The sequence below is a fragment of the Clarias gariepinus genome, chromosome 1 (genome assembly GCF_024256425.1).
Source record: "Clarias gariepinus isolate MV-2021 ecotype Netherlands chromosome 1, CGAR_prim_01v2, whole genome shotgun sequence".
Lineage (NCBI taxonomy): Eukaryota > Metazoa > Chordata > Actinopteri > Siluriformes > Clariidae > Clarias > Clarias gariepinus.
The window spans coordinates 25,296,612-25,321,853 of NC_071100.1; the positions used below are offsets into that span (position 1 = coordinate 25,296,612).

The 25,242-nt window shown below is 42.2% G+C and overlaps 1 protein-coding gene across 1 annotated transcript in view; it reads left to right on the forward strand.

Moving 5' to 3' along the window:
* Positions 1-25,242, forward strand: part of efnb3b (ephrin-B3b) — a 66,789-nt gene that overhangs the window by 24,235 nt on the left and 17,312 nt on the right. Inside the window, exon 2 of the mRNA XM_053503945.1 lies at positions 5,837-6,132. Within this exon, the coding sequence (XP_053359920.1) occupies positions 5,837-6,132 (296 nt within the window). The remainder of the gene's footprint in view (positions 1-5,836; positions 6,133-25,242) is intronic.

Genomic DNA, 25,242 nt, shown 5'->3' on the forward strand with positions numbered 1-25,242 from the left:
AAAAAAGATTGTATTTTTTTCTGCTTCACCCACAGTTATTCTGTATCTCCTGTTTAAAATAAGATAAGATAAGTCTTTATTAATCCCGTAGAAAATAGTTTCTCCAGTAGCTGCATATACAAATACAATAGGATAAGAAGAGAATTAGAAAATAAAATAAAAATAAAATACAATGTACTAAACGTTGGATCACGTTTACGCAGGCAGCTCCCGAACTCCTCTCCAAATAGAGAAACTCATTTCTTCTGACAGCCTCATGTGAATATAGACACTGGTGCTTTTACCCCAAATAATACTAGGTCCTGATATTAGTTTGAACCTACTCCCTACTCCCTAACACACACACACACACACAGAGGTCGGCGTCGACGCACCTGCGTGCCGGATTCACTTTTTGGACCCGGCTCGAGTTGCCCGTGTGGAATCTCTGTAATGCAAGAGTAAAGAATGAGAGAAATGGGAGATGATGAGAGAGAGAGAGGGAGAAGGAGAGCAGGACGAAGGTGGAGGAACCATTTGATGGAGGACAGAATGATGAGGGTCAGCAAAGATGGGGGGGGGGGCACACTATAACTAACACTTGCTGCTTTTTTCGGGTCATTAGGGTCAAGGAAGGGCGTCGCAAGAGTTTGACAAAATGATGTTTCTGCCCTCATAAAAGAGCCAGGCACACACACGCTCTCTCACACACACACACACACACTCCTCTGTCACCTCTGGCCCCTCCATCCCCCGGTCCATGTTTCAAAGCGTGGCCGAATGAATGCAAGCATTGTTGCAGCGAGAGGAGGAGAGATAGAGAGGGAAGGTGCAGGGGTTTTGGGGTGGGGTGAGGTGAGGGGGGTTGATGTTTATGATGAAGGGACGGGTTTTAAGACATGCATTTTCCTGTGCATAATTATTGTAAACACAATGAAGGCTAAGCAATAATTTTACTTTAATCTTCTCTTTGAGGCTTGAGTAAAGGCTTTATCCGGGCTATTAGATTTACTGCATTTTTCTGCATGCACACACACACACACACACACTCACTCACGCACCCACACACACGGTTTTTATTATTATAGTTCCCTTCCAAAAAGGCCTTGCAGCGTGTACTTTGGATACACATCTTCAAGGTTTCGCTTTGGACGTCTAGCGCCGACGTCGTGCGTGTCTCCCTCTGTTTCGAGTTGCGCGATTGGACACGCGTGTGCACGTTAGATTTGTTTTAGAGCTTGCTCAGAACATTCGCTAATTATTTGCAGAGTGCTTGCTTAACCTTGAGCGGACTCATTAGAAATCATTGCTTGACAGTTGTTCAATCATTGGAGGCTAAAGTGTTCCTGAGCTAAAATTGCTGTAATTATGGTTGCTTTGGAAAGCTTGCTGCAACTTTTTCTGCAACTCTTTGTTTCTAATCCTGAAAAGAGTGTATAAAGGAACACAGTGTTCAATTATATGTATTGATGAATCCGCTGTTGTTGTAGACAGAGCGTGAAAGAAAGTGAGAGAGAGCGAGAGCGAGGGAAATTGTGTAAAGGACAAAAAAAACTGAAGGTTTATGAAAGAAAGAGAGTAAGACAGAGTGAAAGCGTCAATGCAAGTCTGCTCTGGTGGTGTCTAGCGTGACCATGTAAACATCACGGATCAGCACTACCACACCGAACCGCACCTCCTTTCCTATCTGTCTGTCCTCCCTTCTCTTCTTTCCCTCCTGACTCTCTTTTAACTCCTCAAAAACTTTACATCCGAAAAAACGAATGTGCGACTTTTGCCGCCCATCAGATTTTCCATCCGTTTCGAATTCCTTGCCTAGTCATGCCCTCTTTTCACATCATCATTCAATTTCACATTTCGGCCATATTGCTGATACTTCTATACATGTTTTCTCTTGCCTGGACTTAAAAAGTTCAGTCCGCGTTCATGTCTGATTCATCTCGGCTCATTTCTTATCGCTGCTACATTGTTTTGTCCTGACTAGTCCCCGCAGCTCGCGGAAACGAAGCATCCTCAGTTTGTTGTAGTTTCCCCAACAACCATAGTAATTATAGTAAGTAAGCAGTTATTAAAATGAATCCAAGAAACGTTTGTCTTCTCCTCAGCCTAAATATTATATTCCGCCACTATGGTTCTTTATTAGCTGAAGAGATGTGCATTTTCCACAATTGCGCTTTCCGTTAACAGATCATTAATAGACATTTAATTTGCTGTAATCAAATAGAAACAGATGGCTGATGTGCAGAATCAGTGTTTCAAAGGATTTAAAAACAGCATAGTTATTTTTTCCCATTAAAAAAACTCCCTGTCCTTTTTTTTTCCATTCTTTAAATCATTTCATTTTTACACAGAAGTATATAAGTAAAAATCGTACTGATCCGAACCGTTCTTAATTTAAGGCTGCGTACATGTAAGGTCTAACAAGTTGTACTGCTTATTATACTATATGTTCTCTTGTGTTGTCATTTCATGTTCCCATTTTTTTGACTAGTGACATACTCATGAGTACAGATGAGGCTATTTTCTGGCTAATGCACGTAGAATTAACTGTTATTCCGAAGCCTGTACTGTTTTAGTAGTAACGTACTGTCTTGTGATGTTTGCACACATTTATATTGCCTTGTGCCCCTTTTTTTGCGTGTGTGTGTTAGATAAGTGTGGTCTTGGGTCGTGCCGTGTTGGTTTGTGCAGCACCGTGGTCCTGGGGGGACGTTGTTTTGTTCCACCACATACTGTAAGAAAGAGCTATATATACTTGAAATGACAACTCAAAGCCACTTGATTTGATTCAACCTGACATGTTTCTCCGTCTATTCATATTTAATCATTTCGAATGTGTTATTTCTATTTTACCATATGATATCTTTTTAAATAAGAAAAGTAACCCAATTCCTAAGCAGAGCAAAGAGTGGAAATAAAATAAAATAAAATAAAGATCTGGATAAACGTTACCCTTCCTGACCTGATGTCTCAGGGCTCGAAGCTCGCCTCTGGACTGATGAGTTGCCATCAGCGAAATCATTTACACAGAAGCCAAGCTTCATGTTTAGAAAATGGAGATGCTGAACTACAGCCAGTTTTTCTTTCATGCTTTTGTCAGTCGGCTCTGTCTACTGAAATATTTTTGCTGGCTCCGCCAGTTTGACGACCCCTGCGCTGGCCCATTTCACACCTCCATTGTCCTTTCCCATTCTTTATCTCTTCATTAATGCCCTGGCCACAGGCATCCCTCCGCCCACCCCCCTTATTCTTGTCTTTCGTCTCTAGTCTCTCTCTCTCTCTCTCTCTTTTTTTCAGTTTATCTCTATATCCAGCTAGTTTGCTTACTCACTCTGCAGCTCTGCTCTATTGTAAAATGCCTCCCCTTCAATAGATAACAAGCTAAATCTACCCCACCAGGAAATTCCGCCGTGTCTGTATACGTGTGCTTATATGCAGGTGTGTCCTCCGGGTGAATCCCAGACGCACCTGCAGGGTGGTTAAGGTTGGTGGCTGGGCGGGAGCACGGAGAGGTGAGGGCCTGTTGTTACATGTCTTGTCTTGAGCTGATTTCCCTAACTGTTTGTTTGTGATGCGTGTGGTGTGTGTGTGTGTGTGTGTGTGTGTGTGTGCTTTGGAGGCAGAGAGAAACAAGACACAAAAATAGCAACCTGGCTCCCTTTCCTAATTTATCTGTAGTGTGTGTTAAGAGGGCGTTGAGTGGGTGTGCTTCTAACTGTAAGAGGGGGCTGATAACCTTTGACCTATGTGAGAGGAACTGGAAACTGTTGTCTCACCAGACGAGCGCACACATTCTTTTCTGCTAGTTATGTTATAGCATTATTATACAAGATGAGCATGGCTTATTTTAAAGCTGAGCTTTATGATAATCTTGAACTCACCAATAGAGCTGTATGTTAATGGCTGAAATGATCATGAGGATCGTTCATAAAAATGATGTAATCACTATTAAGTATGTAATCATTTTAAATGGATAAAAAAAATTAGTTTTTTTTTGCTAAGTCTACATATGTTCTACGTCATGTTTTAAATAAGCCATGACTGATTTTCCCATTTTAAAGGTAAATGCTGCATTTGCATTCTTGCGATTTAATAAAGACATGATTTCGAACATGAATCAATTAACTACATTAAGCTAAGCTCATGGATATCGCACTGGATTAGTCTAGCTATATTTAATTATTTAAACAGGTCTGTTACCATATAATCATCCCCGTGTCAAATGTATCACTAAGGACATGATGTTACGATCTCGGCGTAGCCCTGGGGCGCTGTTGTTTCTCTAAAGTTTCATTAGCTCCCTAACTACCATTTACATGCTAATGCAGGAACGGCTTCAGAACAGGAATGACCGCTCCGATTTGTTTAAATGTAAATACTGTCTTGAGGGGTTGAAAGAACAAGAATCAGTCTTCCTCTCTTATCTACTGTATGATCAGGGTCTTTTTTCTTTCTTTCTTTTTTTCCTCCCTCCTCCACATCATGAGCTTGAGAACAGACTGGAACTTTAAAACCGGTAACAGATCAGGGTAAACAGGCCGGCAGCTATCAAAGCCTGGAGAAGTGTTGAAATAGTAATTGGAGCTTAATGTTTTTAGTGGCTTCGTCGGAGATGTGCACAGAGAAAATGAAAAACAATCCCATGTGTTTACATATTTGGGCACATTTATATTAGAGTGGTCTGGGTAAGCAGAGTGTTGGCCTTTTCACATTGCTTCATGTGATATTTACAGTGTAAAATGAGATGAGACACATCTTGATGAAGGAGAAAAACAGGAAAGAAATAGAGCACATGAGCGTCACTATGTATGTAAGATTGCTTGGTGTTGATGTTGGTGTCGGGCAGATAATGTCACTGAGTTCCTGAGTATGCCCTATGCCTTATGTGCTTGGCTCCCTCCGGGTACTCTGGTTTCCTTCCAAACTCCAAAGACTTGCAGATTAGGCTAACTGGTGTTCCCAAGCTGCCTGTAGAGACTGTGCATGTGTGCCTTGCGATGGATTGGCACCCTGTTCAGTCTCCAGGATTCCTGTGACCCGGTATGGGATAAGCAGTGTATAAGATGAATGAATGAATAAATGAATATATATAACACCAAAGCACAAAAACACTGTATCTCAAATTCATCACTTTAAGCTTTCAAGCAAATACACAATGAATTATGCATACTGTATGTCTGTTTATTATGTTTGCATTTTATCACATGCAATACATTATTGAAAGCTGGAAATAAGGTTTGAAAAATGAATGAGTTGCACAGAATTTCAAGTGAAGCTACACAACCACTGGACTACACGCAGATATAGTAATAGGGAAGAAAGCCTTTCAGTCATCAGATGATAGAATATCTCATTATTTTCCATATTGTAGTTTAGAAGCATCGTGATAGCGTGTAACCCTACCCCTCATATCTCTTTTCTCTGTGCTGTTCGGGTTTATAAGGGCTTTTTTGTTTCTGACTTTGGAAAATTAATAGAATTAAAGTAATTCATTAGTTTTCTATTCGAAGCAGCGCTCGGTAATCTTTGAAATGTAGTCTTAGGTTGTTCCTGTGATGTTCCATTCAAAGAGAACTGGGCTTCAAAGAAATGGGTTTAAACAATTATCTATTACAAGACCTTATAAAAATTTTAAAATTACATTTAAATTTAAATAATCATGTAATTATTTCATTTAGAGAAAAATGTATTATTGTATGAAGCTGATAAATGATAACCGTGGTGAACATAATGCAGTGGTGAATCTCATGGGATAATGAAGAATAATTAATCTCTTGCTCTCTCTATTTTTCTCTTCCATTTTCTCTCTCTCTCTCTCTCTCTCTCTCTCTCTTTCTCTCTCTCGCTCTCTCCTCAGGTTTAGTGATGATAGGGGTTATATCCTGTACCCCCAGATAGGGGATCGTCTGGACCTCATCTGTCCTGGATCGGACCCCCCAGGACCCCGAGCGCCAGCTGAGTATGAGTACTATAAGTTGTACCTGGTGTCCTCCCGTGAGCAGGCAGACAGATGCGAGGTGACAGGAGCTCCGAACCTGCTGCTCACCTGCGACAAGCCCAGCAGTGACATGCGCTTCACCATCAAGTTCCAGGAGTACTCGCCCAACCTCTGGGGACACGAGTTTAAAACCATGCACGATTACTACATCATTGGTAAGTGTGTGTGTGTGTGTGTGTGTATGTGAGAGTGTGGTTTATATATATATATATATATATATATATATATATATATATATATATGTGTGTGTGTGCATTTGACAATGAACTTGAAACACCTGGTTTTAGACCCCAATAATTCATTGGTATGGTGTAGGGCCTCCTTTCAAAACCAATACAGCATCTATTTGTCTTGGGAATGAATGACAGATACAAGTCCTGCACAGTGGCCAGAGGGATTTTGAGCTATTCTTCTTGCAGAATAAGGGCACTACAAGATGCTGGTGGAGGAAAACGTTTCTTGACCAGCTCCTCCAAAACACCCCAAAGTGGCTCACTAATATTTAGATCTGGTGACTGTGCAGGCCATGGGAGATCTTCCCTTTTATGTTCATCAAATCACCCTGTCACTGTGTGTATTGGTGCATTATTATCCTGATAAACGGATGTTTGAACCATTGGGTGGACATGGTCCTCCAGAATGGTTCGGTGGTCCTTGGCAGTGACACGCTCATCTGGCACGAGTATTGGGCCTGGATATCACAGCCCAAACCATCACTGATCCAAGCCCATGCTTCACCCTGGGCATGCAACATATATATATAGTTGATGCTTTGTCTTCTGGCCTTATTGCCATTTCCAAGTGTTGGAGAAAAACAGAGCAGTATTTCTTTCATGTTAATTTTATTCTTTTTTCCCCCCTCATCTTTTTTTTCTAAGATTTGCGACCTAGATTTAGCATGTTGTGAATGCTATCAGATGGAACCATCTTGTTAAAGGTCATGATTCTGGGGGGTTGTGTCGGAAACAGAACATGGTGGCAGGTGAAAAAAACAAAACAACAAGAAAGCACAAACACACCAAAGTCTCACCTCCGGGTTATAAAAAAAAAATCTGTGTCAAGCATGGTACCTTCATTCGCCCTCACATATCTTACAGCAAGAGAATTACAGAAAAAAATAAGAATAATAAAAGTACGGATGTTATTTTAGTATCTATTCACACATAAGGAAAAAAGAGAGACAGAAGGAAAGAGACGGGCAGAAAGCGAAGGCAGAAGGTGTGGTGTGCTGGTGAGAGAGGGGAAGTGGGAGAAGTCGGGAGGGGGAGCAGGTCGGACAGAAAGAAAAGCTATGGAAAGAGGGATTACTTGGGTATTGAGATGAATGCGAGCGCTGCCTCCTGCTTTTCGCTCCTATTTGTTGTGACTTGTTCGTACTGTAACTCTTTAGTGCAGTCGTTTTTTTTGTGTGTGTGTGAAGACTGTCAGTACTATCGGGGTTGGCCGGCATTTCTTTTATAATCTGTGTATTACAAATGCTAAACTCTTTTGTGGAAACACTTTGAATGGTGGCATCATGTAAACTGACGCTCAGGTGATTGTGGCGGATTTTAGAGCGGGCGCTCACAGCGTGCCTCGGAACACTCGTTGAAGGAAATGGAGATTTAACTTTTGTGACTCAATCAAAAACCATCGGCTTTCACGATGCAGACAATGTGCTTTGTTAAGCTACTCTTATACTTTTGTTAGCTAAGGAGGTAGATGCAATGCTAAGAAATTTAGACAGCTCTCGTTGTGGAGCGGTAATGGTTGAGAAACCAAAGAGGCACTAACCTTAATGCTTTACATTTTAGTTCACAAAGGACTCCCAGTCTTTTGAATAAGCTATCATCCACTAGGATGCCAATAGTTTTCATTTTAGCTAAAATGTATTATGTGTTGTAAGCATACAGTACACAATTTCGTTAAAAAAAAAATATCGCAGTATTTCTATATATTAACCGATTTAGTGTTACAAACCGGTGCTTATCCGTGTTACAGGGCGAATATGTCGAAAGATTTATGTCTCAGTGAGAGATCCTATGGCTGCACGATAACGATCAGGCAGGGGTGTTTTAACCTGTCATGACTGTTGTTGTGTGTGTTTGTGTGGATTTGGAAGTGTGTGGACATGCCACATTTATTCCATCTATGCAGGCAGAGAGGTGTCACTGCCATTTACGCACACACACACACACACACACACACACACACACACACACACAAACACTCCCTCCCATGGCCTTTATCATTGCTCCAACAGACCCAGCAAATCAATTGACAGGCTGAGTGGATCGATGAGGTCTCAACTGCAAGGTCAGACACACACCAACACGCGCACACACTTAGAGAGAGAAAGATGGACAGGCGGAGAGGTGGGTCAACACGAAATGAGAGCAGCTGAAGCAATAACCCGAAATGTAATGAATCAGCCCTGGCATGTTTGGTGTCCAAAATCTGATTCTTTAGCTCTGGACTGGAGCTACAATATCGATGCTGGTACCAATTAAGAAAAGCCACAAGCTGCCAGTCCATCATCATCATAATCATTATCATCAGGCAAACTGCTCCCCAAATCACCAAGCACATAAAATATGAGCGCCGTTCAAGTCAAACCGGGACTCGTGATGTAATTTCTCGTGAATGAGACTGTAAACTGTTTTGACATTTCAGAAGACTTTAAGCCCTGGAAGTTATTGACACGTCGTACAAGCCTGACCTCGCTCCAAGCCATTTCAACGTGTTCGGGACATTAAAGAGTTCCTGGTAGTCCAGCGTTTCAGACTAAGTGCAAGCAGTCTGATCGTGGTTCTGACGTACTGGGAAAACTTTCTTCCTCCAAGCTCAAGTGAAACCCTGGGATAAGTGCATTAGTGTAGCAGGGGATTATAGAGAGAAATAAATGAAGTTTTTACTCTCATAACTGTGTTCTGTTATTCTGCACAATCTAAAGTCCTGGTTATCCTGATCCCTTCTTGTACTTTAATGTATTATTAGAATTACCGCAGAACTACAACCTTACATTCTCGTCTCTACTTCCAATCTAATTCTTGATCAGAGTCATGTGTGAAATGTTGACCAATTGCTCCCACTTTGTACACTAATTAATAATGCAAACCCAATGATTTTGACCAGGGTAAAATGTTTAAAATGCCATGTGACACATGCAGCATGCTCCCAGGTTAATACAAGTTTCATATCTGACCGCCAGCTCTTTTGTGCATTGTTCATCTGAATTATCTGTGTTTACCTTTAGTGACACTAAAAGTGATTATAAAGTAATGCAGGATTTTTTTCACTAACTTTATAGCAAAACTGAGATCCTGACTGTATTTGGGATGTTTAATAAATAATGTATGTTCCATTTTTGCCAGTAAATTCATATTCATGCTGGTGACACACAGAAAACTATATGTTACCGACGATAAAGTTCTGTGATGAGGGACCTAAAGGTTGCGAGTCTGAATCCCAGCTAAGCCAGACAGCCGCAGCATGTCCCTTGATCAACGTTGGATAAAAGCCTCGGCTAAATGATGAAACGTGAAATACATTTCAAAGGAAAATCCATGATTACATAGACATTTGCTCATCAGTAACTTCTCCAAAAAAAAAATCTAAATCAAAAGGTAGCTAAACACCTTGCTTTTCTCCAAGATCAGCAGGCACGGTCCCTGTACGTCCTCTGCATTGCACCGATGTCTCCTCAATGTGATAAGCACCGAGACAAATTGCAATAAATGGGAAGACAAACAGACAGATAGAGATTAGCATGATGGACATGAGGTGTGATTTGGGTCATATTGTAGGACACAAGGGTCACTGAGCATTTAATTTAGTTCAGTGTGCACACGTGTGTGTTTGTGTGTGTGGATGAGTTTGTGTATGTGAGACCATAGCGAGGTCTATTATAATTTAGAGTAAATGCTTAATTGCTTGTGTGTTATAATGTTGCAGTTAAGTGTGTGTGCGTGCGTGTGTCCTTGTATGTGCACATTCACAATCTCTAAGTGTTTATGTTGCCTGCAAGAGGAATTGGTTATATTAGATCCTCTTGTGCATGTGTTAATTCAGTCAATGGGCTTCAAATGAGCTGGAATACATGCTCAAGAGAAAAAAAAAACGATAGATAGATAGATAGATAGAGAGATAGATAGAGAGATGGATAGAGAGAGAGAGAGAGAGAGATTTTTTTATCTTACATGTAAGCATTTAAATGCATGCTGAATTTTATTCAAAATTTATGAAAATGCACAAAATTATGAAATCCAACTGATAAAAAAAAACAAGCTTTTTAAATATATGTAAAATGATACGGATCAGAAATAAGAAAAATTATTATTGTGCCATCTATGAAGGCATTTTGGTCTAACATAAAAGTACCAATTAGGGATGAAAATCACCAGGGACCGATGATATGATATTATCATGATACCTAGGTGCAGATTTGATTTGTATCGCAATTCTAGAAATATAATATATTTATATATGATTATCCCAATTCAATATTTCTTTTTTGATTTTGTTACAAAAACAAAATTTGCTAATTATTCTGTCCTACCACACAGCATGCCATACTCAAGGCGAACATGTGACTAGTTCAATCAGGCTACGGGTAGGATTATAGCGGTACAGGGATGCTTTGCCACTTTAAATGCAAATGGTAAGGAGATACAAGAATTAACACATAAAAGACATATAACTGAATCAATTGTCCCTCCATCTCTAGTATCAATGCACTGCTCTTAAAGCGGCTATACCCATATTTGCATTTTTTTATTCTACATTTTATTCTACATTCTGCATTTAGCTTTATTCTTTTATTCTAGCTACATAGTTAAATCATTTAATAACTAAATTGCTTTAGAAGGAAAGAAAGAGCGGAGAGTGAAAGAGAATAGGTTGTTATCCTATAGATTCACTGTGACCGCCACGGTGATAAACAATTTTGATGAATGAGCGAATAAATGAAGAAGCGATTATGTTCCACAAGCTCACATGTGCAAATATAAAGACTGCATTCCAGTAAAACCGACGTCCCAGGGCCTCCATGCAAAATATAGCTTAGATGGGCAATGGCCTCGTTTAGATACATTAAAGGTTTTGTTTCACACGAATTGTAACCCTGATGCCTTAAAACGCTTTGTTTCTCACACAAGATGTGAAGTGACCTATTGAAGACCCACCTCTCCACCACATTCAACTTAAGTGTGTGCTAATTAAAAACCCTTCACAATCCAACCGTGTTTGTTGCACTCAGTCGTCTCTAAAAGGGTTTCTCTTGACATCTGATGCAGGATTATTTGTACCAGCACGAGCACGTGATTTTAATGGTTTTTAATGGTTCAAGGTGTCTGCCAAGTGCCGTAAATACAACACTGCCCTTTGACGTGTATAAAGAAAGACACTTTAAGGCTGCGATTAGTACTCGTCGTTTATCACGTGGGCTTTTGAGTTGGCGAGCGGGCATTGATGCATGGCTTCACCACAGAGCGCATTAAGAGCTCCTGTGGAACACTAAGCATCTTTTTGAACCCTAAAATAGAGAAATATAGAAGGTATCGTCCTGCAGACCACACGGAAAGATTGTAATGGCACCATTTGGGTCACCATAAGAGAGGAAAAGGGTAGGAGGGATAAGGAAAAGCCTGGCGGAGTGGGGGGGGGGGGGGTAACGGTGGGGGTCAGGACAAGAAGTGATCGATGTTTCATAAACGTTAGTGTAACTGTGACACAACTCTGAACCTGTCTCCCCGTATCAGTTCCCCACACATACACACACATACACTCACAGGTACGCACACACAAACACGCCCGCATTAGGTTGTCAGTCAGAGTGCGGGTCTTTGACAGGAATGGATCTGCAGCGGGTTTGCTGTTGCTGCGTGTTGCCGTGACAGCAGGCAGAGACAGATGGCAACCTGTCACTCAGGAGCAGAGAGACAGAGGCGGGGATGAAAAATGAACGGGAGCCGAAGGAGGAGAAGAAAGTGATGGATGACTGAATAGGCACAGAAAGAGAGAGAGAGAGAGAGAGAGAGAGAGAGAGCGAGAGAGGCAAAGATGTAGCAACAAGGTAAGAAAGAGAGAGAGAGGAGAGAAAGGGAGAGAAGTGGCAGCGGTACAGCTGGAGTCAGGGAGCATAGAATAACTCACACACTCTTATACACACACAGAGCCGAACACAGGCCTCGGCGATTAACACAGCTCTCCCCGCCGAAGCAAACGTGCATACACACACCTACAGTGGGCACATCTGCAGTGTGTCTATGGCGTGTGCTGGCATGATGCTTTGTTAAAACTCAGTGCGAGGACCGTACCTCTGTCTATCTGCTCACCTGTGTGTGTGTGTGTGTGTGTGTGTGTGTGTATGTACCCTGGTATTGCCTTCATGTGTCTTCCCAGCGCTTTGTTTGTTGTAGCTGTGATGAGGGCGTTAATTGCTTTATTTACCGTGTATGTTTTCGCCTCTCAAGCGAGTTATGAGGGCGCAAGAGGAAATTGAGTAGTGAAGGAGGGAGGGAGTGAGGGAAAGAGCCAAGGGAGCAAGGGATTGAGGGAGATCCATATCTGATAAATATTTGAGCATTTTAAAACCCTGTGATTTGACTTTCCCCATTCCTGCCTGACACGAAACCCGCACACACCTAAAGGGAGAGCGAGAGCAGGCGAGAGGAAGGAAACATTACCAGAGGGGTGGGATGAGCCGAAAGGAAGCGACTCTGGTGGAAGAGTGCATTAGCACGTTTAATGACCCTGTTTAATATGGTTAACATGCTGCCATTCTGTTCGGCTGGGTCGCACATCTGGCTCGCTCGGCTCTCATTGGGCGAGGGGAGTTCGGAGCGGCTGCGTGTGCCAATCGGCACGGCCGGGTACCGCTGTTTTCTCAGAGACAGAGAACAGAATAACTGTGACAGCAAACAGGACGAGCCAATGGGGGTTACGTAAACACGCACAACACGCGCTTTTAACACAAGGACGTCGGTACCGGTGAGGACGAGCGTGAATGTAGGTCGGGACCGAGGTGGAAAAGTGGGAGGGGCTTCCGAAAATGTGAAGTGGCTCGGTAATAATGGAGAGAGGGAGGCAAGTAGAAAGAAGGGAGGAGAGGAAAAAGTGTGCAGAGTGTGAATAAGAGAATGTGACAAGTCGCCTCGCCAATTTAGGTCAACATTCAGAACCGTCGTCTCTCCGTAGGAACGAACGGGGCCTCGTGTGTATTAATGCCATATGTGCTTTACGACACACTGTTTGATGCTGTTTCTTTCCCTAATGATCAAGTTCATTCTGTGATTAATTTAACAGCTACCGTTTGAACATAAACACTGACACAAACTCATCAGCCCCCCTCGACAGCCCCACTCTCTCTCTCTCGCTCTTTCTCTGTGTGTGTGTGTGTGGAGAAAGTGGACAAAGCGTACATTGTTCCACATTCTTCCAAGGAACTACTTGTGGAGGGATGTGTTTCCCGGGAACAGGGGGCCGGTTTATCCAGCCTGCACCGCGCCATTGACCCTTGACACCATCTCGGCGGGCCGAATGCGCAGACATGCAAACATGACCGTGATTTAGCGCGCGGGTTCACGCAAACATGACCCATTAATGGCCGTAATGAACACAGCATGCATTTACAACACGCGTACACACAGCTGCCGCTACACAACGCCGACACAATGAAACGGGCGCGCCGGTGAATTACACATGCTGTAATTTACACTCCGAGACAGACGCATGATTGAAATACAGGCCTTAACGCAGCAGGCGGACTTGTCCGTGCTATAAATCTCTCTTAGCTCATATATCTATTATACACACAAACATCGAGAGACACAGACACAAACACACGCACAAATACCCAGAGAGACGTTTTGGATAAGCAGGACTTTAAACAGCGAGGGTGTTTGCCGTGCATGCACAGAGATTAGAGTTTTTCGGGGAGGATTGTGCTGACGAGCTGTTCTGTGTACGCGCGCCAGAGAGACGGGGACAAAAAGTGCACGGGTTTTAGCTCGCACACAGCACACACGCACGCACGCACGCACACACACTTTCGAATTTCATTAGATTGGCTTTTCAATTTGATTTCGTCTTCCCTGGCCATCTGAGTGTGGGTAGCACATCTGTGCCTTCTTTCTCTTATAAATCAAATTTTTCAGGACATCCAGTACAATACAAGGAGATATTTGTCTAAGCCCCAGTGTCTATCTGCCCCCCCCCAAATGCCAACCCAGTCTTTCTCTGTCTCACGCTTCCATTCTTTCTTTCTGTCTTTCTTCCTTCCTTTCTTTTCTTCTTGCCTTTTTCGGTTAATAGCATGCACAGTGCCAAAGGAATAATTCGTTGCATGCTGTCATACGATTCTGAGATTTTAATCGTCGTTAAGAATGCAGAAATCATGTTGGAGTTTTGCGCTGTGGTGTTTGTGGGTAACTGATCGCCTTGATGATATTATCAGCCTTGTAATGTAAGTGGACCGGCTTTTGCCGCTGTGATAGGTCGATCTGGGTTCCGCTTCAGGGCTTAGGGTTCTAGAATAACACGTAACAGGACTACAGCCCGCGAGGATTTAGATCAGCTTGCGCAGATTAGGAAGCCGGGATCGTAGCGTACATTACCCACTGTTCCTGCTTAAAATGCCATTTAAGCAGGTTTTTAATTACACATCACCCAGAACAATGTCCTGATTTATAACATGTTTATTAACACTGAAGTGCCTGTCACATCACTCTGTCTGCCTGGCCTGATCTGGACTAATCCCGCCCCCACCCCCCATACACCCCCCACCCCCCACCAGCCCCATCTCTGTCACCTTCTCAATCCTCTGTTTTAATACATGCAATTACGCAGTTTAATTAAGGTAATTAATTCTGTAGGGGAGCGAGAGAGGGAGAGAGAGAGAGACACACACACACACACACACACACACAACCTGCTTCTATTCAGAGTTATGGATCCGTCTTAATCCTCATGCCCCACACTCCAAACTCACAACAACCTCAGATAATGGGACTGTGTGTGTGTGTGTGTGTGTGTGTGTGCGAGCGTGTGCACGTGCATGTGTGTGTGTCTATTCGCTAACAAGCTAATAGCCTGCTCTCAAACTTGAAGTGTCTGAAACAGGCAGAGGTGTGATAAGGAACACATTTACAGGAAACTGCATTTTCAAACCAGACCTCACACTCCACCTGAGTGACTGGTGCACTGCTGCTGGAGATTGGGCTGCTAGGTTTGAGATAGCATGTGTAAGTTTAGGTATTTGACAGAAAGAGAGAATGAGAGAGTGAGAGAGAGAACCAAAAATAATCCCTGGACCCAATATCCTCTAAAAAATATTTGCATGTGCTTCCTGCCTATAGTGCACTTCACCTGTGTAAGATAGTTTAGCACATGGTTTAGATATACTGTACTGCATCGAACCTCAGCTCTGGAAGAAAACAATCAAATCAATTCACATTTAATCAGATAAGAGCAATGTGTTTTATGTTTGTATTTCATGAATAAAATCCTATCCTAATCTTAAAAGTAGTGTACAAAAATGCAATATTTTTTTTTTTATCATGGTTAAACATTAGTAGATGGACTTTAGGAAGCACATGCTTTTTTATTTAAAAGTCAAAAGTTTGGATACAAGTTTGGATTTATTTTCTAGTACAACACTCCAAACTATGAAATCAAGTGCATTTGTAAAACCCATCATAATCAAGCACCATGATAAAACTGTCTCTCATGAAGATCATCCCAGGAACTCCTTCTTAGGCAATGAATCGCACATAGGCCACTCCTCCTTTACAGGCAATTAATGGTGCACAGGCCACGCCTCCTCCTTTACAGAGAATGACTTCTGATAGGCAAAGAGGCCACACCTACTCATCGGAACTGATGGGCAGAGAAGATGAGGAGGAAGAGAACTGTAGAGTGCAAAAGAAATCGAAATAATAATAATAAATAGGAATAAACAGAAATAAAAACAAGTTAACAGCCTCTACATCATTTCAATGACCCCATAACTATTTGTTGTTGGTGCACTGATTTAAATCATACAGCATTTGCAGCTTTTTTACCTCCCACACAGTGCGGTGTTTGATAGTAACAAATTAAAGGTCTCAAATTTTGTGTCGATTTAAAAAATTGCGTATCGCACTGATACGCCAAATACAGAAATCCCAAACATTCCATCTAATCGTCTCTCTCCCTCCTTCACAATCTCACGCACAGAAGCTCATTCCCTCTCTTATCCACTCCCTCACACACACCCGCCAAATGAGCATCCTTTCAAATGTGCAGGCTTCCAAACCCAGCTTCAATCTGCAAATCCACTGAGGAAAGACAGACAACAGAAAGTATGTCACATTCAGCAAATCACACCACACACACATAACAGTCAGCCCATAATCCCACCAAGCATCATGTGCACACACACACGCACACGAAGACACGGCCACACACACACACACACACGTCCACCTGCATCATACAGACACACGCGCAGTGTCATTTCTCTTTCATCACTTGTTCTTCTTGCGCAATCCATCAGCTCTTTGTCCTCATGCCTTTTTCCCCCTTCCTCTGCCTCATTCTCTCTCTCTCTCTCTCTCTCTCTCTCTCTCTCTCTTTCTTGTCCCATCTCTTTCCATCCCTCCCAGGAGCACCGGGCAGGGACAGATGTCAGGATGTATTATTTCGACTGGCTGCTTCTCCAAGTTGCGCTCGCTTTCCATTTCACTTCAATGCGATGAGCTTCATTCTCATCGCCATATTTAGTCGCAGCTTTGCCAAAATGTCATCAAAAACAACGAGAAATGAGCTATTGAGAAATTCACGAGGCGTCGGCTTCGATTGCACTCTGATTTTGGTTCGGATTGAAGACGAACGGTTCAAATTAAAGCAAGGGAAATGAGAAGACAAAAGAGGGAAAATGCAAATAAGGGTAAGAGTAGAAGCCTTGGTGAAGCTGTGGAGGCCTGGGAGGCCGTGTCAGCACATGCTTTTACAGACTTGCATAATTTCAGCTGGATGTTTGTCCCGTCGGGTAACATAATGGTTTATGGAGCAATTTCAACTCATTGTAGTGGATGGGCATGGATCTTATAGTTTAGAAATTTCTGTAATATTCCCTAAAAATGACTTTGTTGTTTAATTGCAACCCAGTTGTGTTGTGTCTTTCTGAAATAAATGAGAACAAAGAGAGTTGAGATTCATAAAAATTTATAAGCCAATCTACAGACAGCAATTCATTTTTCTTTTTTTTTTTTCATATGCAGTAAGCATCTAATAACCCAAGACATCCAACATGACATTTTCAACAAAACTCCTTCATACATACGATCTATGTAAGTATGTGTTTAAATGGAAAACTGAAAACACCCAGCGAATGGAAGTTCTGTGGGCTGAAAAGCTTTGTTGAAAAGAGAGGGGTCAGAGAAGAATGTGCAGACTAGCCAAGTGCAGAAATCTGAGGCTACAGTGGGCACCAGTTGTTTTCCGCATCATTGTGTGTAAACTCTAGAGATTGTGTAGGAAAACCCCGGCAGATCAGCACTTTTTGAAAAATGTAAACTATTGTGTCTTGCACCAAAAACCACGAGTCAGACTCATTGGGATCACATGATGCCCCTTTTTAAAGTTTGATGTTGATAAGGTCTTGTACATGATTGCATGTACTGCACGGTACTCCACTGTGCATTTCAAGGGATTCATTATGAAAAATGGCAATCGATTTGAATAGAAAGAAAATCCAAAAGAATATGCCACGTTGCATGTTTTTTCACGCACTTCCAGACAGCTGCATATAATGTCGCTAACTATGCATGCTTATAACCCGGTCGTGTATGTCTATAACCGGGAACCATCTGTATATCTGTAGTGTAGTTAAATATGTTCTGAATGCACTGTACCTTTTAAAGATTCTAACTTGATTTAGCTCATTGGAACTGCCGAAGCTTCATAGGAGTCTCAGCTGAACTCATGGAACGGAACAAGGGGTGTCAGATTTGGTTCAAGTTACTTACATTGCACTGGCACTCAGGGTGACAAACTTCATGGTGCATGGTGTGCAGAGCAATAAAATTAAACACGACGTATGGTACTGTAATTATATGCATCTCAAAGAAGCTTTGTACTGAGCATTTAATCCGATTACCAATCGATAATCAATTGCTTTGTTTAAACCAGTGATCGATTAAAGAACGGTTTCCGATCCCCATCACTAGCAGCCATACAGTCATTCTTACTGTATATGTTCTTATTAAAGTGGCTGGGCTGATGTTTACACATTCCATTCATAAAAGCCTAATCAGTGACAGGGGCTGGCCTGAATACATTACATTTGTTGAAATGCATGTAACAGTGTTTGACTATATCGTCTCTGTTAAATAAATAAACACTATCATGTGTCTTTAAATGGGTCGATTAAAGCCAGCCCAGTCTGGCCCAGTAATGGATGTCCGTGGATGTCTCTGTTCAGTCGGTGCTCGGCGTTGCCCCGAGGTCTGGATCTCTTTTGGAAAATGACTGTTTTAGTCTTTCTCATGTTTCCTGTCAGGCTCCAGATCTGTCAGTAATGCTCCAGTAGATCCAGACTGCGCTTTAGGCCGTGTTCAGTGGGGGGCAGCAGAATCAGGTCGTCCTCTTAGAGGAGCAATTTGATCTCGGAGTTGTGTCGAGTGAGGCCAGGTGCTGCAGGACTCTCTAAAATGGCTGCCTCTTCAATCAAGGTTAAATACTGCTCGTTTGAGAATGTAATTAAACTAACGTGAGTAGCATAGTGATTTATCGTCTGCACACATTCTATAAGGTCTGTAACCTTTGTGCCAAATACACTCGAATGCTCATAATGAGGCGTCGTGCGTTCTGACATGGGAATGTTTACTCTTCTGGCTTTCGGGCCGATCGGAAGCTGTTCGAGGCGTCGCCATGACCCGATATCCTGCGATCTGGCGCCAATTCAACTGCCCTGATGAGAGTGTTTAAGTCTTGAACGAATAATTGTAGAAAAAGCTTTCCCTAGATTACTGTTCACACAGATGGCCCTGTAATTATTCGGATCAAATCCATCTCCATTTCTGAACGAGGGAGTCAGGAGACCATGAGCCCAGATGTCAGGGACAGAGACACTGAGAACTATCTCGAGTCGAGAACTCTTTCGATTGTATTTACCTGTGTAAGGTTTGAGACCCTAGGTGTTATTAGTCTCTAGGTCCTGGCTCGCTTATAGGACAGACATGGAGAATAATTATGCACTAACACTAAATATGATATTATATATTTGATAATTTTGTTTCAGACACATTTTCAAATAATTAAATATTATTAAATATTAGTCCTGTCCTAGAAAAGTGGCAGCAAAATTGTCCAAACCATATTACAAGAAAATAAAAATGTGATTTTGTGTGTGTGTGTGTGTGTGTGTGTTGCTGAAAGTAAAGTTAACAAGAAATAATCTTGACTTTGAGTCAGTTTCTTGTTTCTTGTGAGAGATTTAAACACCCTGACACCTGAGAATCCCCAGGACACTCAGTCTTTCATGATCTCCGTAGAGAGCCAGATTAATATTCCAAAACTTTATGGATAAGCCGTTTTATGCTGCGAAAACCTAATTCATATTCATATAGTTATTTCATTTGTACAGATCCTATACTGAAACTCATATTGCTTGATTTGAAAATGAAGTGATTTGTAATACTCTATACACCACTATATTGTTTTGTCTATAACCCTGTTTTTGTTATGACTGTTTCATTGCTGTTTTTATTTATGGGCTTTACCATTTCTACCTAGAGTGAATATATAGTTTTTCATTCTAAATCCAGAAATCTTCGCTGGATTTCTTCATTCGGTCCTATTTTCAAACCCGCGTGTCGAACCACTTATCATCGGCATGTTTTTTTTAGTTTCTTAATTGTTTCAGTCGACATATTTGGGCAGTCTTAATGAAGGTATAATTCATATTCCTACCTGGAAGATGAATGTCTTCATTACTGTGGTGTGGTGTGTGTGTGTGTGTGTGTGTGTGCAGGAAGATGGTTAATGTTGTTGAATTTCGGAGGCTCCGATTGCTTCCTGAATCTCTTCTGTGCTGTTTCGGGCTCTGCGCTATGACCTCCGCATATTGAACAGTTTACTGGGCTGTGTGTGTGTGTGTGTGTGTGTGTGCGTGAAGTGTTAGCGTCTGTTCTTTTAATGAACACAGTAATTTGGCTGTGATCGTTCCCTCTCTCTCGTTCTCTCTCATCACAGAACTACAATATGTGGTGTTGGTGAAGTCTGGCTTTCAGATCAACATGGCTTAAGACTGTCTGTACTGATTTAAAGAGCTCCAGATGTTGCTCTATGTGTGTGTGTGTGTGTGTGTGTGTGTGTGTTGCTCGACTAAACCATAGGTTTGAGAAATTCATGGACCGACTCTTATCCACGCCCTCTCTGTGATTGAGCATGCATATATTTGTGCTTTTATTGGTCATTATTTTTACAAAGTTACCCCTTAAAGGGACAGACCTTGGCCTTTGGCTTGCAAACAAAAAAACAAAAATAAAAAAAAACCCCGCACACACATGCGGGCGCGAGCACGCACTGACCCGCACACATTTGCATGCTCACTCATGCTTGGTGAAAACACAAACCATCAAATAAAAACAGATGGAAACAGAATAACTTTGTAGACACACATTCTAGCACTAATGACATGCACGACCGTTGGCGTGCTGGAATATACGCCATCTGTGCCCAAACACACACACATACAGTCACACGTTCACTAACACACAGACACACACACCCACGCCCTGCCAGTGTCAGTGTACTTGCTGGTTTTCTTGTCTGCCAGAACTGTGCTTGCCTTCATTATAACCTTTAATTAAAAGTGACAGTAAAATGTAATTACAGTCTTTAGAATGGACTGCGCACTACTAAGCGTTCTGCAACCATTTCGGCTGTCGGCTGTCTCTCGGTGTTGGTGTGTGTGCGCCCGTGCATGTGTGTGTCTTCAGATTTCCTTCTTGTTTGACATTTGGCTCCAAAATGACCTAGAAATGAATAACTCGTAAGAGCTGCCTTTGAGATCGCCCTGACTTCTCTCGGTCCTGTTTTCCCTATTTCTTAATATAGTATCTTTCCTCCTCCCCTTCTTCTTCTCTCGGTTTCACACAGGCCTCTTTCCTCCCATCAGACCATTGACCCACTTCCCTGTTTTTTTCACCTCCCATCCCTCTATCCCTCACCATCCTGTTTGTTTTCTTAGAATTCTTGTCCTTCACCTCCACGCTTGCTCGTACTCCACCTCCTCGGATGTCTCTGGTACAAGTGCAAGTTGCCCCGGGGCCGCGCAAATGTTTGGACACGCATCGTAGCGGCGTTGCGTCACGTGTGGCTAGGCTGATATAGAGCGCGTGTTCGTCTTCGGAGAGTGTGAGATCGTGTTTGAGAACAGTTATGGCTTCGGAAGCAACCTGTTGAGGCTAGAAATAGGAAAGATAGACAGATGGAGTATCTCAGTGGGCGGGGCATGAATGATTGCGGTGGTGATTGGACGGCCGATTGTCAGTGAAAAAACTGAAAGAAACAAAGACATGAAAGAAAAAACATGACCTTTAGGGAGGAGTGATTGTTTACGGGACGTTTTTACATTTGGGATCGTTTTGGAGAACCTCAATGTCTGGTTCAGTTTGATCAGTGAGAACACGATCGCTCCACCATTTACCTGGAACCATGCACTTGTCTTGAGAATGATATAGCATACTCAAGCAATGATCTATGGAGGCCAATACCAGAAAATGGAAGTGGGTGCGACGTCATCAGTGCCGTCTGTCTCCTTGGAAATCTCAGTGTGAACGTGCCAGGTGTAGCATCTCATCCTCTGACATACGCAGCCAGTAGGATTACTCTTGACATTTTTCCAGGAACATCAATACCATTAGGCAATTTGCGGAGATTGACTCCCTGTGCATACTGCCACCTGCTGCATAGGAAGGTAAAAATACACAAGTATGCCCGAGTACAGAGAACAAAAATAATGTGACCGCTGGAGAATGGTGGAGTGGGGACATGGTACAAATCCATCGTGCCCTGTGTGGAAGTGACCTCATTTGTTCCTTAACATTCTAATCACATTGACTGATGGTACTTCACTTAAATAACATTTGATAGTGACTTTTCAGTTTCAAGATGCTGCTCCCACTGTGATGTCCATATTGCATATAAACACATAATAAATGTGTCAAAGAGCATCAACAGGTCTACACTATTTCAAGCATTTACAGTCATTTCACATTTACGAAATCATATACATTTGCTAAAAGAAAACTCCATCAACTCTGTCTATCTGAGCCATTAGTGTAGACATGCAATGCTGAGACCGAAAACAACAGCAACACAAACACATACGTTAAAAGGATAGAGAGATAAAGACAGAGAGAGAGAGAGAGAGAGAGAGATGTTAAATAATTATAAAAAATAACCAGAGAAAATTAAATGTCTAGAGGGAATCATTATTCTGACCCATCATATCTAAACCTCCCTGGAGCTGTGGCTACTAGCCTCCTGTTGGATAATCAGCAACACACACACACACACACACACAGACATACACACACACATTTGTTTCAACAGACCCTGAAAATACCCTGGGGAGGACTGAGTGGTCACACAGCAAAGAGCCTTATAACTATCTAAATTAATTCCTTCCTCCTTCCACCCCCTCTCCCCTTCTCTCATATATACACAGACAAACAGTCCCCTATCTATGAGGCAACATTGCATTTAGTCAATTTGCAACAGGTGTGTGTGAAAGAGAGAGCAAGAGAGAGAGAAAGAGAGCGATTTTTTTTTTCAATAGCAAATAGGGAATAGGGTATAGGGAATAGGGTATAGGGTATAGGGAATAGGGAATAGGGTATAGGGAATAAATGAGGGGTGAAGGCATAATATTCCGAACAGATTTCAGTTGCAATCGTGAAACAAACCAGGAATCGTATAGACGTGTCTGTATGCTACTGAATGCTGTGTATTTTCTATCGCCTGTGACTGTTATTAGATGTTAAACATGAATTAGTGTGATCTCGGAGCACAGGATTTTCCAAGCTACAGCCTGTGTGAGTGTGTGTGTTTGAGTGTAAGCCTCTCTTATGGACCTGAACAGAGTTTTTTTTTTTTACTTTATACATTTATCTGATGGAGAAGAAAATAGCAAGGTTTAAAAAAGTGGATCTTCATGGCTGTATGAGCAGACAGAGAGAGAGAGAGAGAGAGAGAATGAGTCAGAGAGTGAGAGAGAGAGAGAGACGGGGAGCGACAGTGAGAGAGACGGAGCGTGAGAGTGAGACGGAGAGCATGAGTTCCAGACAGGCAGACAGGGAAGTAGAATGAGAAAGAGTGAGAGAGAGAGACAGGGGACGAGAGACAGCGCGAGAGACTCAGAAGGCAAGAGACAGAGTAAGAGAAAGAGACGAGCGAAAGAGACACAGAACAGGAGAGCGAGACAGGAGACATGGTAAGAGAGAGCTAGGGGCCGAGAGAGCCTTTTATTGACCTATTTCTATAGGCTCCCATTCCACTGACTGATTTAAGCAAGACAGACCACACACACACACACACACACACACACACATACACATTATTCACCTTTGTGGACATTCACTTCCATCAAAACTCCTCACGACAATACTCATACACAGAACAGGAAACAGCAACCACCCGACACTCACACACAGATGTTTGTAATTATAGTTCTGTGGGGTATTTCCATTAGAGCAGGGGGGTAAACCGGTGTAAAAGTGAGTACTGAATAGATTTAAAAATAAATAAGTGACAGGAAAAAAACACTCATGTTTTTTTTAAATAGTAGTATTAACTCTGTCGTGTTTTATCATCAGTGAAACGAAAATGTGATATGTGATATGAATTTGAACTCTTTACACTCATCCCTAATCGCAGCTGGCGCACATAAATATTATGCAGACACACACCTCTAATTCCAGTCAAGGAGACCAGTCAGAGGTGTGTACAAGCAACAAGCAACCCTATCAATATGAGCAAATTCAGTCTCAGTAATGAGATAAAAACGAGACTACACACACCTATTGACAGCCTTCCGCTTCCACTCACACACACGCCTATATGTTAAAGACTTTTCCCCCCATTCGTTCTAGGAAAAAAAAAAAAAACTAAAGCCAGAAATAAATGAAAGTCTCCTTCTTGACCGCTAAACAAGATTGAGGTCTTGACTGTATTTTCCCGCGTCTAACCTCGCTAGATTTATACATTTCCCTATCATGCTAGATTTGATCTTTTCAAAGGTGACTCATCCATATTGAATTGAACCCGCCTCACACAAGGTAAGCTTTCCATTCATTATACTCACACACTCGCACGCGCACACACACACACACACACACGCACGCACGTCGAGAGATGATGCATCAGCTCCGCAAGCTAAGCCACATGCTCGCGCCCACCGCTGACCCAGTCCGGCTGGATGTTCCACATCTAAGTGCCAGTGCCATGAAGGCGTCCCGATGACGTCGTTCCTCCTCCTCCTCCTCCTCCTCCAGAGAGAGCCCAAGGCCCAGCGCCGCATCTCCACCAAGCTGCGCTTCAGTCAGAGCAGGATTGTGGGAGTGCAGTGCTCAGGAACGCCACAGCTTTTAGTGCTTGTCATTCGTGCACGTTTTATTTTTTTCCCCTTCCTTTCTTTCCCTCTGGACTCGTTTGCACTCCTCTTGTGTTTCTGCAGGGAATGTGAGCTTGGCTCAGGCTTCTTGTGTCAGCGTGCGGTTCCTTCATTCTTCGCTCCCTACTTCCACACATAGCGACGGTGTCGGCCCTGACGTTAATGTATTATTTCAGGAGTTTCCTCCATTTACGCTCCTTCTCTTTATTATTCGAACTAATTCGAACCTGACGTCAGTCTGGCGTTCACATACGTTTTCAGTAATAATATTTAGACTACGGAGACTGTTTAAGGTACATTACTTAGTTTTGCAAAACTCATTAGATAGAAAAATGGAATTTAACCCGATTTATTTGATACTAAAGATTATTAATATTATTATTATTATTATTTTTATTTACAAAATAGGAATTTTTGTACCCCATTAGATTTTTAATTATCTTTAGTAAACAAATGTTAAGTGATCAATAGCAGCATAATTTCGTGTTATTTATTTTTACAGCCTCGCAATCTGTTCGTTTCTGAAAGCTGTTATGGCGTAAAGTGCCTCGGTAAAAGTCCGACATCTGCAGGCGATACAACAGCGCTTTGTTTTATTGATCACTTTATTTTTTGAGTTAACCAC